This window comes from Dermacentor albipictus, chromosome 3 (genome assembly GCF_038994185.2).
Source record: "Dermacentor albipictus isolate Rhodes 1998 colony chromosome 3, USDA_Dalb.pri_finalv2, whole genome shotgun sequence".
Lineage (NCBI taxonomy): Eukaryota > Metazoa > Arthropoda > Arachnida > Ixodida > Ixodidae > Dermacentor > Dermacentor albipictus.
Genome location: NC_091823.1, coordinates 181,037,250 through 181,052,768, shown reverse-complemented (window position 1 = coordinate 181,052,768; position 15,519 = coordinate 181,037,250). Strand labels below are relative to the sequence as shown.

Sequence of the window (15,519 nt, the reverse complement as noted above, 5' to 3'; positions counted from 1 at the left end):
TCCCCGGTTGGCACCCATGCATTTCTTTGGGCCCAAACTTTTGTTATTTCAATGCTAAAACTAGCCTTCGCCAGAAAATTCTAACTTGAACAGCCTGACCGATAGCAACACCTTTACCGGTAGCGTCTGTCTCGGCAGAGCTTACTGGACAGTCGGAAATGCCTATGTTCGGCCTGCCTTAGGAAGATGTCAAAGCAGTAATGGTAGGTCGCGATGTCCGATTACGGTATTTACCCAGTTCTACTGCGCACCATACCCCCCCCCCCCCCCACCCCCTCGTGAAAACTAAGCCGAAAACTCGTTCGTGGAATTTCTATGCTTTGCCGCATGACACTATTGCATTGCGGCGAAGCTGACTTTAAAAACCATGCGGCAAAGCTAACTTTAGAAAACCAGCCATCACTGTGCAACACATATTAGACCCTTGCCCATTTTTTTGTTGAAAAATTGGGTATGCGTTAAATTTCTGCTTTGTTTAGGAGCTTTAATGCTACCTCATCGTTACCCGCCGTGGTTGCTCAGTGGCTATGGTGTTGGGCTGCTGAGCATGAGGTCGCGGGATCGAATCCTGGCCACGGCGGCCGCATTTCGATGGGGGCGAAATGCGAAAACACCCGTGTGCTTAGATTTGGGTGCACGTTAAAGAACCCTGGGGGATCGAAATTTCCGGAGTCGTCCACTACGGCGTGCCTCATAATCAGAAAGTGGTTTTGGCACGTAAAACCCTATAATTTAATTTTTTTTAAATCTATACGTTAGTTTTCTGCTTTTTTGTTGGTAAAAAATCAGGTGCGTGTTACATTTCTGTTGTGTTTAAAAGCTTTAATCTTATCTCTATGTTAATTTTCTGCTTTGGACAGAATAGGGTAAATCCTGCCAAACTTGAATAAGCGACGTGTTCTGAAGTTTTTTTTTTTTCTGCATCTTGTTTCATTCGACCTGCCGGATAATGTTATGAATTCTGTTGGTCCCGTCAGGGTTGAATTAACAAAGTCGACTGTAGTGCATTGCCCCAAGATGAATGCGTGCCGTGACAAGTGTCAACTGCCTTTGCAGGGACTACTACACGTCTGTGGAGTACTGCTTCTGCGAGTTCTACTACTGGTGCAACAGTGCACATAGCAGGATACCCACGATGCCCCTCCTTCTGCTACTGCTACCATTGGCATTGTTGCTGGCATGGGACCCATGAACTACCCACCACGATTGCTGCACGAATCTAGGGTTTGCAGCTCTGTATGCTGCATCAATTTGTGCGGAGCTGGCACTTGAGTGGAGCATCCGGTGACATGTTTAATCATTCCAATGCTGTTTTATATGCATCGCAGAGAGGTTTGAATCTCCTATATATCAGCAAATAAGTTCTATAGTGCACGAGGCCAAACTGCATGTCATGCAAATGGGCCCTCTGTACACTTGGCTGATGCCGGGAAAGGCAGGCGATAAAAATAGCTGAGCAAAGTGCCCTCACACTACTCTTAGATCGAGAGCTTTGGGAACTAAACAAAATTCACAGCATTGACAAAGGATATTTCAGCTTGCCCTCGGTAGCCTTTTTGCTTCGACAGAATTCCATCAGCCCATCGGGGAGACCAAGCAACCTTTTTAAAATACTTTACCTAGGTTGCTGGCGTGCCTTTTAATAATGATGAGCCCCAGCCGAAGCAGGTGAGCATGTTCGCACTTAGTTTTTTACGTGTGCAAAAAAAAGTATTAAACACACAAGCACAGTGTTTGAGGAACAGTGGTCCATTTTCTCCTGTTGTAAGGAAACCCATCTGTACCTTTTGTCAACAGTTGTCCTCTAGCTTTCTGTTTGTCGAGCTGGCACAAAGAAATGCCTGCTGATGATGCAAGCAGTTCTGCAGAAAGCACATAAAGCCAAGGTCAGTGCATACTTTCCTTGTGAGGTGAACCTCCAGTCTCCCAGTGGCAACATTTAGAAGTTACAATTGTGGCTGCAAATACCGATAGAGCATGTCCATGGGCTTTACTAGCCACCACAAATCCATACATGTGTCACATGTGCCAGTGTCACATGGGCACAGAAAATTACTTTAACTGGTTAATGCTTTAAATTTGAATGCCATTTGCATTATGTCACATGGACACACTTAATATTCATTATTGCATGTGTTCTCTAGAACTAATTCAACCGAGAAATGTATAGTCTCAATGTTGTACCTTGCACAGTAGAATAGTAATTGAAATGTTTGAAACAGCCTCTATCGTGAAAAAATAAAATAAAAATAATTTAAACATAACTTTCAACTACAACACTCTTATCAGAAGTTGTACTTGGAAAACTTTCTCTGGCCAGTGCTACAACTTCGATCCGGCAGGTGCCGTTTTGCTTGTGGGCTTCGAATTCCCCATGCACTCGCTGAAGTTTTTATGGTTGGTTGCTGCATTGTAATAGACAGCTGCAAACTCATGCTAACAGCACCATAGTATGCTTATTTTTTCATTAGAACCCCGAGATTGGCCGCTTCAGAAGATAGTCACTGACATAATCATGTCAAATGCCATTAAATTTGGACGTGTGGCAGTTGCGGTGAAAAAAATGCCGTTAAAAGACCTCAGGCATTAACGGTTTTTAATCACTTTTTGTGCCTGTGTGGCACACATACAAGTGATCCCGTGGGTGCTGCCGTGGCCTAGCACGGAGAGCCTGTGCCTGTTTTGTTTGTGTGTGGCGTTGCTGATTACGCTTTGTCTCAGCTTACAGCAGGCTGAACATGCTGTTACATTACCGACTGTACCATCTGTAAAAAAATTTGCTATGCAAGCATATCCTGCATAGTGAATTGTGGTTGAGCTTCTGGCTCATTTGGCCCATTATTCGAAAACTTCACTGCCCCCAACCAGATACATTTAAAAAAAATTCTATACTTGTTTCACAACATATTTGTTCGATACCTTACAGGGTGTATTCATATAAGCTTGGCTGGGCATGTCCGGTGACCATTTTCAGTTTTGGTGAAAAGTTCTGTTTTGCTGGCCAAGCGTCATGGGAAAGAGAAAAAAGTTTTGTAATCGAACTTCAGCCAGATTTGGTATAAATGCTTAACGAAAATTGCTGAACGTGACCTTGCTCAGTGGTAGAACAGCCATTTCACCTTTCGGTGCAGGGTCCAATGCAGGTGTCTTACCATACACCATACAAAGTTTAACTGATATAATCTGTATGTTGTGGAGATGGGTTTGTGCGAGGCTCACCCTGCAAGCGCGGTCGGGAAAAGATGCGACGCTCCTCCACATTGCAAAGCACAAAGGGCGCTACGGCCGGGTTTGTCAATACCGCACAGAGAAGGCACGGACACCACAGACAGATCATCAACAAACGTGTGTTCATTAACCCAGGATGCAAGACAGTGTGACAGTCACGACTGGTGTGCAAATGGCTCACCGCAAGACGAATCAGTACGCGTGCCTGCACTGAACATCAATCTACTCATGTGATACCGTGAAAATTAGGGAGTTTTCGAATAGGGGCCGCAAAGGTTTCGCGGCAGCAAAAAAACAAAGAAAATTAGTGGCAGCGCCACTGCGCATGCGAGAGATGCAAACAGGGTTTTGCATTTGTGTTGGCGACTATTTCACCAAAGTAGCGCAGTGACCCAAGCTCAATACAGAACTTTTGCGATAAGAAACATGCCGTCACTCATCCAAATGCTGGCTCTCACCGTGTTTGACCTCATTTGCTAGTACCATATTTAACTATGCACCATGTGCGATTCTGATCACAGTGGCTCTTTTGCAAAGCCCCGCTATCAGCCATAAACATAGAAAAAGCTCAACTCTAATCCTAGAATGTTACATCCTCCTTCGGCAAACTCCGTGGTACCCTGCAGGTTCGATGAACACCAAAGCAAAGCACCAGCAAGACGATACGGTGACACTACATTGCACTTCCGTCAGAGAAAAATGTGCGAATGACGAATTGGATGGCTCCGACGGGCCCATAGAGTTTCTCACTATATACAGTTGAACTCACTTATAACAATATTCAAGTGCCACGAAAATTTCATTGTTATAATTGTTGTAACCGAGTTGCATGAAAAAATCAAAATAAGGGGATCGCAGAGCTCATGTAAGAAAACTATAATGGCGAGGAGGCCAGTGCCCCTCCCCATCCTCCGTCCATTTCCTCCAGCTGGCTGCCGATTGTGCTCACTCGTTTAACTGCTTCCTGGGCGCTCCGATCGCGTGTAACAAGCCGCAGCTGTCAGCGTTGAAGAATGGCACTGCTATAACAACTGTAAAGAGGTGTCACGGGTGGCAAGCGATATGCGAGCATGGCCAAAGCATCGCTTTGGTGGCCCCAAAAGGGGCCTTTTAAGAATTGCAAGAAAGTGGCTGCGGCAGCCTGTCAGCTTGAGAAATCCAGAAGAAACGCCGAGGACAGATCGCCACAAGCATCTCGCACAAGCATCCCGCCACGTATTTCTCACTGGCTTGCACGAGAAAAAGTCCATGTCCACTCATGCTTTACGCGAAGCTTGCCGACGTCATTCTCCAAGGCATCCAAGTGCTCCACGTAGTGCAGCAGAAGGTTTCTCGCGAAAACGAAGCTCCGGAGGGACTGAATCATCTGCCAGGCCCCATGTGAGGACAACGTGGAGGCAGCCTGCTGTGTCGCGTCGTCGCTGCCATCATCGCCGTCGCTATCCGATGCAAGCACGTTTGCGATGATCATCTCATCAGTTAGAAGCACTTAGTTTCCAAATCTATAGCCGTGTGCTTTCTTTTCTCCGGCAACGTCGTGCATTGCCAATGATCAGCGGGCGAACCAGCCATCTTCTGTTTTGGCGGCAAGTCAAGTGAAGCCGAGAAATCGCTTGGCCAGGAACGACTGCGACACAACCGACAAAGACGAACGCGAGCGATTAGGCTGTTTGCAGAACAGCGCTGAATAAAAAGCCACCGAACAACATGCGAGCAATCTACTTGCGGTGCAGTTGGCACGGTCCATTTGTGTTTCGGAGGGTGGGGCGGTGTAGAGCTATGGGCGCAACCCATTCTTGTTCGGAGCAGTGGAAGGGCGACGGGAGAGAGCCGCGCGGAGATGGCTGGAAAATAAGCGCGCGGCGGCTGTTAGAGCAGCGGCCCATTGTACAGCGGCTCCAATTCCTAGTTTTCTTTTTTCTTTTCAAGGATTTTGCATTTCACTACCTTTCTGCTTGGACATCCAGCAGCCAGACTTCGTCGTTATGACCGATAATGCGGCAGGGAGGCATTGTAGTAAGTGGGTTATTTCATCATGGAAAACATACAAAAGTCGACGGTGCAGCAGCTTCTCATTGTTATAACCAATAGATTGTTAAGACCAGTATCGTTATAAGCGGGTTCAATTGTAGTGAGAAACTATGGACGGGCCTCTGCTTCCTTCTATGATGATGATGATAGCGTGCAGTTGGTTTTGATTTGTTTTACTAGCTGCGAAGTGTCGACGGAAGGAGAGTTTTGCTCTTATGCATGCCTTGGCGCAGGCTCAGTGTAATTTTCTTCTAAAATGCCATTTTGGCTCAGGATGGTGCAAAGGCACGCTCTCGGCGCAGTTTGGCGTAGCTGTTCCATCACTGCTTTGATTCATTTATCTCCCAAGAAATGACCTGCAAGAGTTTAGTGAACTCAAAATGAAGACTGGGGAGCCGGTCTGTCCTATGCTTGAAATACCTCGTAGTGGATGTGCTGAGAGACGAACTGCTGGAGAGAAGAATGGCTGAGTCTATAAGCAGCATAAATATACCATATTCACTCGCATAATGATCTCACTCGCGTAATGATCGCGCCCTTAAATTTTGTCGTCAAAATTTGATGTTTTTTATTTCCCGTGTAATGATCGCACCCTGAACTTGTTGCAGCGATATGTGGTGTGCCAAGTCTAACTAATGATGATCGCGCTTACCATCTGTCGAATGCTACGCGAATGATTCCTGAAGACATACCAAGCGGTCTGCACACACCGAACATTCTTAAGCAGATGCCCCATTTCATTCCTTTTATCACTTTCCGCACCATAAAAAAAAAAAGCTGCAACCAAACATGCCTCGGCTTTATTATTTGTAGGCTTCATAATGGTCTTGGTCAACAACAACAATATAAAGGGAGTCTTTTTATTCCTGTCTGCAATAGTGGGCATGCAACAAATCGTGAGCAGCAACAATAGTGGCCATGTTTACACTGATATGTTAGAAGTGTACCCTATTCATATGCCGGCGCTTGTAACGCAGCTAAGATAGTCACCCACCCTTAGCGGAAACATGCCGCATTAGGATAGGAGTAAAGGCATATGCCGCAGTTTCCACAGCATGCCCGCCATGTGTTTCTATGTCACTGGCAGCTAAGCGTGCCCATCTCCGTTTCTGTCCCCTCATATGGAGGCGAAATGCGAAAACACCCGTGTACTTAGATTTAGGTGCATGTTAAAGAACCCCAGGTGGTCGAAATTCCCGGAGTCCCCCGCTACGGCGTGCCTCATAATCAGAAAGTGGTTTTGGCACGTAAAGCCCCATAATTTAATGAATTTTTCTGTCCCTTCAAACTGGACATGGCTACGTTATTGTTGCAAACTTGCCGATATTAACGATATTGCTAGGGAACAATGTGGAACAATTCATTACTATGGAACAATTCATTACTGATATGGAAGAAACTGTTTCAATGCGCGTAATGTACTCACGAGAAGAAAAAAAAATCGTGTTCGGCGCGTTCAGCTTGTGTCTTTTTTTTAATGTCCCACACTACATACAGCGGCAGCCGCCTATTTGTTGACCTGTTGTCAGCCCGCAGCAAATGCGAGATGAAAAAAAAAATTTTTCTTTTTGCGGGAAATTTAACCCGCGTAGTGATTGTGCCCATGAATTTGTTTCAATTATTTTGGACGGAAAAGTGAGATCATTATGCGAGTAAATACGGTAACATCTATTCCGTTCCCATTGTCTATTCCTTCCTATTTGCATTTCGCAATGTGTGGCTTAGTGTGGTGTTGGTTCACTCAGGCACTGCAAGTTCCGCCGTTTATGTACTCCCTCGTTGATCAAGTTGCAAGCCTGCACTTCACTGGGAAAATTGTTGTCGAAGCCTATCCATTCAGTTCTGCAATTAACTGCACGCAAGAGATACACTAAGAGGTCCAATATTGAGACCAAGCCCTGTGACAGAGCACCATTGTTCTGTTGCTGTACCCATGCACAGCCATTGCTCGTTTCCGCTTCAAGCTTTGTTTCATCAATCTGTGCTTACTGTACCATCCTGGAACGTTTTCATTTCGTAAGTGAAAGGAAGTCAACATGTATGCACGCACCCATTTTATGTGGCCATGGTTTATTCTTTCACATTATTTGCTTTGTAATTTCGCAGCCAAACAAATAATGCAACATATTTTTTCACATTGTGTTAGTGCATGTCAGTTCGCTTAATTCGGGAAATTTGAAGAGAATTGGCAAAATTTTATAGCTGTGTTTTGCATAGATGTGAGGAAGAAGTCTGAACTTTGGTAAATGTTAAGCAATGTTCTTTCTTTCTAAAAGTTTTATTGTCGGTCATAGCAGTGATACTCCATGGTGATAAGTTCGAATCAATGGTACTGACCCCCAGTCTGACATTATATTCTATAGCTATTCTGAGAGCCGCAGCCAAAACAATTTTTCTTAGGAGCTAGCTAAAATGTGTATCTAGTGAAATGCCCAAAGGAGCGCTTATGACCAACAAGACGCTCGGGTATTTTTTTTATTTATTTTATTTATTTATTTTTGTGTGGACGAAATATCGAGACGAAAAGGCTCGGCAAGCCGTTAGAAAATGGCAGTTTTGCTCTCCACGCACATGACTGCATGACATGGGAACACGCAGATGAAATGAAAGTACATCTCTCTCGCTATGGTACAAAGTAAAACAAGAACACGTCTAAATGTTAATTCGTCTATTGGAGCAACAGATTAAGCAAATACCTGATGTTGTCTTGCATAATTCTCAAAGTCGCCCGTCGCTACACCACAGTAGTACCATGTATGTAGGCGCACTCTGAGCATGGTGCCCACGAGGAGAAGGGCAAACGTTTAACATTCCAGCTCTTGTCGTGGCGCATAGCGGACCTTGCAGGCACGATCATTGGTGTGCGTTGTGTGTGCTGCGCTTGTCAGTTCGAAATGGCTAGACCTGGCGAGAGGTCCTTTAAAAGAAGTGTCATTGTCATTTCTGCATACGAAGAAGACAGTAACTCGCATACGTAAATGCAAGCTTCCATTTGTGTCTCAATGTTGTGGCTTGTTACTGTTACCTTCTGGCATGATGTACCCAGTACTGGCGAGTCTCAAACTTTTTAAAAGCCTTACCAATACACATATGGCGGACGTAGGTTTGCATACAAATGCACTGCAACAACGCGGTCAGTCAAAAAATAAAAGAAGGTAATGGCCAAACGAGGTGCATGTATTGGCTTGTGGTTCTTTTTGCATTTCATGATTAGAGCTGTGAAGGCTGCTATGCCAGTCTGCATTTCATTGCGACACAGGGCTTCCCTTCATTCTTGGTAAGGGTGCACAAATGTTTTAAAGCTTTTGAATAATGAATGAGACTGTCACAATTTGCAAATTTATTGTTTCTTTTGTGTCTGTCCCTCTCGCTATGTATATGCCGAGTTGGTGGTGAAGTATGGCGACAGCCACTACAAATGTCCACTATTAAAGGGAACACTCGAGTGATGTCCTGCAAAAAGTGCAATCATTCAGATTTGCAGCAGATAACTTGTGGCTGGCAGCTCTGATTCCTTTGGACACACATTGCCTCCAGTCATTTGCAGCCAGCAAAGTGAATGGACCAAACATCGCTAGCAGCTCGGCACGACTCTTTTTGGACACGCGTGTCTTGAAATGCAGAAAGTGAATCGCTGCTCGTGCTTCAACCAACTCTTCTGATGGATGTCGCCCATTTGGTTTTGATGCCCTAGCGTAGTGCATAGAATGCAATTTTTTACATTCCACTAAAACTACAGAAACATGTGCTCATTTTGATGCCTGTCGTATACACATGCTCAAAATTTATGGTACCAATAGTATGAACTTTATGAATGCCCCTTGTTGTGATCACGTTTGTTATTTTTTGTACTGTGTTCGATGAATGCTTGTACACTGAAGTTTTCTGCAATCAGATGTGATGGCCTTATGAGACATTTGTACAGTTTAACCATGGGATAGCAAAGTGTAAAATCTGCAATTTGCTTCCTTATATCGAAATTTCACAATATTGAAATTCGACCTTTTGTGCAATAAGTACAGTCGCTGATAGATTTTTCTTACACAGAAAGGTCTGCAATATTTTCCAAATTATCGAGCAATGAGAAAAAGAAAATAATTTTGTTGAATTTCAGAACTGGCAACGGAAGAAGCTCTCCCCCCACCCACCCTTTATGCACAGGAAGACAGTGCCTGGCTAAGCCTTGCACGCTTTCACTTGCGCAGGAGCATACAGCATGCGGGCATGATTGGTTCTTATTCCACTTGAATTTTGTAATTCGACCATTTGGCCAACTGCAGCCACGGAAGTTTCCATTTCTTGTGTCTGTATTCCTTAGCGACGACACTGAAATAGTGTACCAATATAGTGAGCTTATTATTTCGAGGTTCTAAATACATGGTGTTCTAAGGATGAGACGTTATAAAAGCTAAACACATAATGGTAGCATTCTCTCGCAGTAAGATTGTTGAGAGCCAACCTGGCTAGCAGTGTTTTGAATGCTTTTGTGGTGTCTGTGCGTTCTCCTAGGGCCATTGACTGACAGTTTTCTTGTTCTAGGTGCCTTGGAATTGTGTGATCCTTGCTCATGTTCAAAAGTTCTGCAAATGTGTACTGTCATTTTGTATCCGCCTAGGCTCCAAGAAGTTTTCATGTGGAGCCATTTTTTTTTTGCAAGAATCTCTCGACAGCTTGTGATCGTTTACTCAAACGCATGGAATGAAAAACTTTGTACAAAAATGAATAAAAATGTCCTGTACACTGCTCTGAGCACTAGTGTCACTCACTGTACACACTATTTACACTTAGTAGTCAGACTCGGGCACAGGTGACGGTGGTGGCGGGTGGCAGAAGGCCCGTTCATTGAGAGGCGACGGCGGGCAGCTGGCATCGGAGACGCAGCCACGACTGCGCGGCGTTGGTGGTGGCGGATTGGGGTCAGAGTCATAGAGAGAGTCGTCACACCGGAAGCGGCACGGGCACGGCTCGCTGTCGTCGCACACGTCCGTCGAGCACGGCGTGGGGCCACCGTAAAGCGTGGCTGGGCTGGGTGGTGGATTAAGTGTCTCGCGTGGGTAGCCGTTGCTGGATGCAGTGCTCGAGGGAGGAGGCGCCGCGGGCGGCTTTGGGTAAGGCAGCATGCGATAGGCGGCGGCATGTGGTGCAACCGCTGCCACAGGGGCGGCGCGCGTGCGTTGCTGGTAGCAGCACAGGCCAATGGCCAGCAGCACCGTCAACGAGCCAAAAACAATAAGCAGCACCACGGTGGTGGTGGCCGTGCGGCTGGCACTGCTCACAGCTTCGCAGACAAGCTCGTCTGAACTGTCGGCACAGTCGGGCTGTCGGTCACACACACGTGAACGGTCGATGCACTGGTCGCGCGAGTGGCAGGCGAACCGGTCGGCGCCACAACACAGTTCGTCCGACTCGTCGGCGCAGTCGGCCTTGCCATCGCACAGTCGCGGCTTGGGCACGCAGCCGCCGTCGCGGCAGCGAAACTCTGTGCCCGGTGTGCAGCCAGGTGGGCAGTCGCGCTCGTCGGAGCGATCTGCGCAGTCTGCAGCACCGTCACAGCGGGCCTCCAGGGCAATGCAGCCGCCTGCGGCGCAGCCGAACTCGCGCTCGGCATTGCAGCGGGCCACAGCCACGCACTCGCCTCCTCGTAGCACTAGTCCCGGTGGGCAGGCGCACTGAGCACGGCTCCGCACCGAGCGGCATAAATGCGAGCAGCGGTGACCCACACACGGGTGCGTTGCTGCCGTTGCTGGCCGTCGCACAGCCAGTAGTGCAGTCAGCTGCGGGCGGCGCGCTTGCAGTGGCCGCACATCAGTGCCACTCAGCTTGTGGGCACGCAGGATGCACTGGTCAGTACGGTCCAGGATGAACAGCTGGTCTCCCGACACGGCCAACGCATTAGCCTGTACATTGGACAGCAGCACTTTCCTGCACACCAGAACAGACTTTGTCACTATTTTTGTTTTGTATGCAGCTACGGTTTATCACGCTGTACAGAGTTGCAAGGCCGTACTTCGATATAACGAAGTAGGTCAAATAGGCAGTTTTTCTCGTTATAGTACCGAAATACAGTCTTTTATGTAAATGAACACAATCCCCAATGGATTTTTCTTACATGGAAGGGGCCAAAAAAAAAAATCTTGAATTTGAGAGTTTGCGACGAAAGAGACGGTTTCATGCAGTGTCAACCATATCTTCACGTCAATGGTATGAAGGAAAGCCAGCCGCACTTTTGTTCCCCACTCTGCCCCCGGGGTCAATAATGTCGCCTACAGCAAGACCACTACCATGAAAAGTGCCAGCAGTGGGCTTCGTCTCTGAAACTCATGATTACGCAAACTACAGTGCTAGTGCGCGGAAAGACGGTGCACACGCAGCAGATAGCCTCAAAGGCATGCACTCCTGTGCATGCACTCAGCCACGCCAGAAAATGAGATGCACACAAACCTGCTCCCCCAGCCCATTTTCCCTTGCTTATGTGGCCACCATCCTTCTCGGCTTACCCTTGCATACAATAGGATCTTATCGATTTGAGAGATGTGTTCGCAAACAACCATTTCACCTCATCTGCGGAAGTTTCCATTTATTGTCTCAGTATTCCTTTGCAGCGGCAGCAAAATTTTTTATATTGAAATCGTGCATAAACACACTTTATTATTTGAGGTTCTAAACACTATGTTTTATGGACAAGTTGCAAGAAGTTACATAAGTAATTATATTGTAACGGATACGAGAGGCAGGTGCAAGAAGAAAGAAGAGAAGACGAGGAGTTTGAGAGGCCAGTCAGCGCTACGATCATCGTCCATCCCCTGTAAAGAAAATCATTTCGTCGCAACATCTTCGTAACAATATCAAAGTTTAACGGTACTTGTGAACAGTGGGCCTCTTCTATTTGTTGACCCAGACTGCCCAGAACTGCTTGAGGCAGTGCTTCCAGCTAACAAGCATTGCATGCACAGCATATCAGTAACGTGCATAAGCAAGTGTGAACTTCATGATATTCTTTATTCATCACAAGTGCAGTCGCCGACCGTTTGTTTGGACCTCACGGGGACTGCGGAAATGTCCGAATAAACAGGTGTCCGAAAAAGCAGATTATGCAAAAACTGACCCGCCAAATCTCTCTGTTCCACTTGTTGAGTCAAGCTGAGGCGGACGCCTGTTAAGAGGTGAAAATATCGATGGCACATACGCAGGATAGTTCGCAACATTGTTTTTTCTGTTACTAACGAAGTGGCAGCTGCAGATTTTTGAGTTTTCGCTTGGTCACCGCAGTCCTCCGTCAGGGCTACGCAACACAATTACACGAGAACAAAATTGTCGCACTTTCTCCTGCGAGCCGCTGTGTTGTGGGGAATGCAAGTAAATCTATTACCGAACAGGTTGAACAGCCCGTATCCGGCGCTCTCGCCTTTCCCCTTCATACGATCGTGATGGAAATCGGTAAAACTGAATGTTGTTATTCAGTCCTTCAAGTTCATGGCAACTTACAACACAACAGTAGCATCGATTGCGGCGTTTCTAGGTAGCGCGCGGTGCTGTCGAGGTTGCCGTCGTTTCCACCATCAGTCTGACGAGCGAGCCAAGTGAGCCAGCAAGCGCTTTATGGCAGTTCAGCGGTGCGTCCGACTAGCGGAGAAATTCATAGCTCTCTGTCTGGGTGTTAAATGGGCAAAACACTCGCAATATGGCCCAAAATCTAGTCAAATCGTTGTTTCGCAGTCGCTAGCTGCATAGGTAGCTTAGCATGGGAGTCTGGCTTCGCACTACTCAACTACTGCCTCTTTGCACCGATAGGTGGTGCTAGGCGTCTTGCAAAACTCCAGAGTCTGACGTCTATGCAACCACTGCACAGGTCTAGCTAGGCAGAACATTTTCGGCGTCAGTAGGGAGCACATCGGAAGGCGACAAATCCTAGGCTTCCCGGCACCCGCTTGCCGGCATTCCCCTGCGCAATCTGCGTGGGCACTGTCGCCGCCATTAGACAACTTGACGCTATGTTTCCGTATGCCGCGTTGGATCACCGCAACCTCGACACAGCACACATAGCAAACACCACCATGCCGACACCAGTCACGCAAATGAAAAATGTGGCCTACTCGCAGCGTCAATACAATGTACTAGAATAGGGGCAGTGTGTTCAGGAAGCGCTTGCCACTGAGGCGCTTCATGTAGATAGCACGAGATGGCACTGTAGGTATATGGGCTTTACTGAACGGACGGCCCAGTGCCGGTGCTGCATGTTGATATTTTGATAATCATTTTCTGTCGCAATCAAATAGACGTGCAAATGCTTGGCAGATATAAAGATGCATCCCCAAAACTCACTTCACATAACTATATGTGCACTTGTAGTGCATCTCAACGCCCATTAGACGAATTTATTAATCTGACAGCAAAGGTTTTGCAGACACCGAAGTAGCGGTGTAAAGCAGTTAAATTTGTTTTGAGCCATGCTGCCACGTCACCAGAAATTATTCGGACGGAAAACTCGGTTGGAAATAACGCCGTAGTAAAGGACATCGAGTTGATTTAAACCAACTCAGATTCCAGGTGCACACATTTTCATTTGCGGTTCACATTCATAAAAAAGTGGCTGCAGCATCCGCGACCCAACATCAAGCACTTAGTACCTCAGCCGCTGTTGCAGAAGAGAAGGCAAACAACACGTACGCACATAGCCCAAAGCCAAAGAGCTTCCCTGATTGGCATTTACCTTCTTTAGCGATAAACATCTGTCCCTCGTTATTTCATTCTGTTTCGTGAACCCCCCGCAACTACATTTGCACAGTTTATTTGTGAATTTTTTTATTTACATCATGAAGTGCTCCTGAATGTCGGGCTCATGTACATGTATGAGACACACCGACAGAATCCTACAGTTCTATGAATTAAAGGAATAAAACAGGAAGTAAAGATGCCAAGTAAAAGGGATCTCTGCAAAACTACACACAGTATGCCACAACACAGAAAAACAGTGTGAGTACATTCCATCCCAAACAATGGAGACCTACAGTGGACTTAATATGCGCAATTCCCCAACTCATTTCTTAACTATATTCACAAAATTAGCTTTTTGAATGCACCAGAAAAAGTTGTCCATTCAGATAAAAAAGACAAAGAGTCATCATACATATGTTACACCAGCCTGCTAAGAACAGTATAGCCAAGTTTAAAGTTTAATTTCTTTTTTTCGTCATGCTTCTTTTCACTGATTAACACCTTTAATGTAAAAGTGCAGCCTTGTTAGGACATAAAATCGCACAACTGCTGATGTGAAATCATCAGCATGTAATTGCAGCCTATGACATAGCCAAATTTAAAGCTTTCACTAGAATAATGACAACTATGCTGTCACTGCAAAGTGCCTCTTTGCTGAAGAAGGTTGTAAATGTATTCCCTCAAGTTTCTTTAGTGCTTCAAAAAGCAACTTGGAGGGATACAGCAATCCTCCCCTGTCACAAATTTCGTGAATTTTCAGACTGCTACTGACACTAGAGTCCAGCAAAAGAAGAGAGCGGCAGTCCTCACATTTGTTGCGAGTAAAAAATGTCTGCGCAACATACCCTGCCATATATAATGGATGAGGCGGTCATCGCTCCTTTCCTCCACATAAGCCCGGTGCTCTGCCGGAGTACTGTTTAGCCTTTGCTCTACCAGCGTCAGATTTCCAGCTTCAACTAACTCATCAAGTGAGGCAACGTTCCCTTTCTTGTCAGAATTATCAGGCGAGTTAAGTAGCGATACCAAATCTTCACTGACCTCTGTGTTCCCTGTTTGCATTGCCTTTGCCAAGTTATAAAAGAACAGGCAGTGCACAACAATAAAAAATTGAGACAGCGTTGGGTGATCGTTGGATCCCCACGGCTACCTCACAAGTTCTCCAACTTATATTGGCTTAGTCTAGATGTCGATAAGTATTTAAAACCCTCTCCTTTCAAGTATTCTAACAGAGCCAAAGTGCTGCACAATGTCACACGAAGCCCATCTGCCGTTGACTGGCTCAAGAAGCCGAGCGCAAAGACCTTTTGCTATTCTTTGTACATAAACGCACAATCTCAGGCTAGTAACCTTGGAGGCCATGGTGGAGGGACCTAGCGAGATCTCGTTACCTGCACGTGTGCTCTCGCAAGATCCTGTGTGATGCCGTGAAAGCTGCAGAGTGTGCACTTGTGCGCAGTTGGTTTGTTTGCTGGCTGGACTGCACAATGTCAGACAGGCAAGCTTAGCGTGATGAGCATCAAAGAAAAACTGGAGATCATCAAT

General features: G+C 46.3%; 2 protein-coding genes across 5 annotated transcripts in view; one reads left to right on the top strand and one right to left on the bottom strand.

Annotated features, from left to right (window-relative positions):
- Window positions 1-10,003, top strand: part of crim (QVR superfamily protein crim) — a 101,544-nt gene extending 91,541 nt beyond the window's left edge. For all 3 annotated transcript variants that reach the window (XM_065450140.2, XM_065450137.1, XM_065450139.2), the window contains exon 4: window positions 1,057-10,003. In XM_065450140.2, coding sequence (XP_065306212.1) covers window positions 1,057-1,192 — 136 coding nt within the window. In that variant the 3' untranslated portion in view covers window positions 1,193-10,003. The remainder of the gene's footprint in view (window positions 1-1,056) is intronic.
- Window positions 9,926-15,519, bottom strand: part of arr (low-density lipoprotein receptor-related protein 6) — a 319,317-nt gene continuing 313,723 nt past the window's right edge. For both annotated transcript variants that reach the window (XM_065450135.1, XM_065450136.1), the window contains one exon: window positions 9,926-11,181. In XM_065450135.1, the coding sequence (XP_065306207.1) occupies window positions 10,044-11,181 (1,138 nt within the window). In that variant the 3' untranslated portion in view covers window positions 9,926-10,043. The remainder of the gene's footprint in view (window positions 11,182-15,519) is intronic.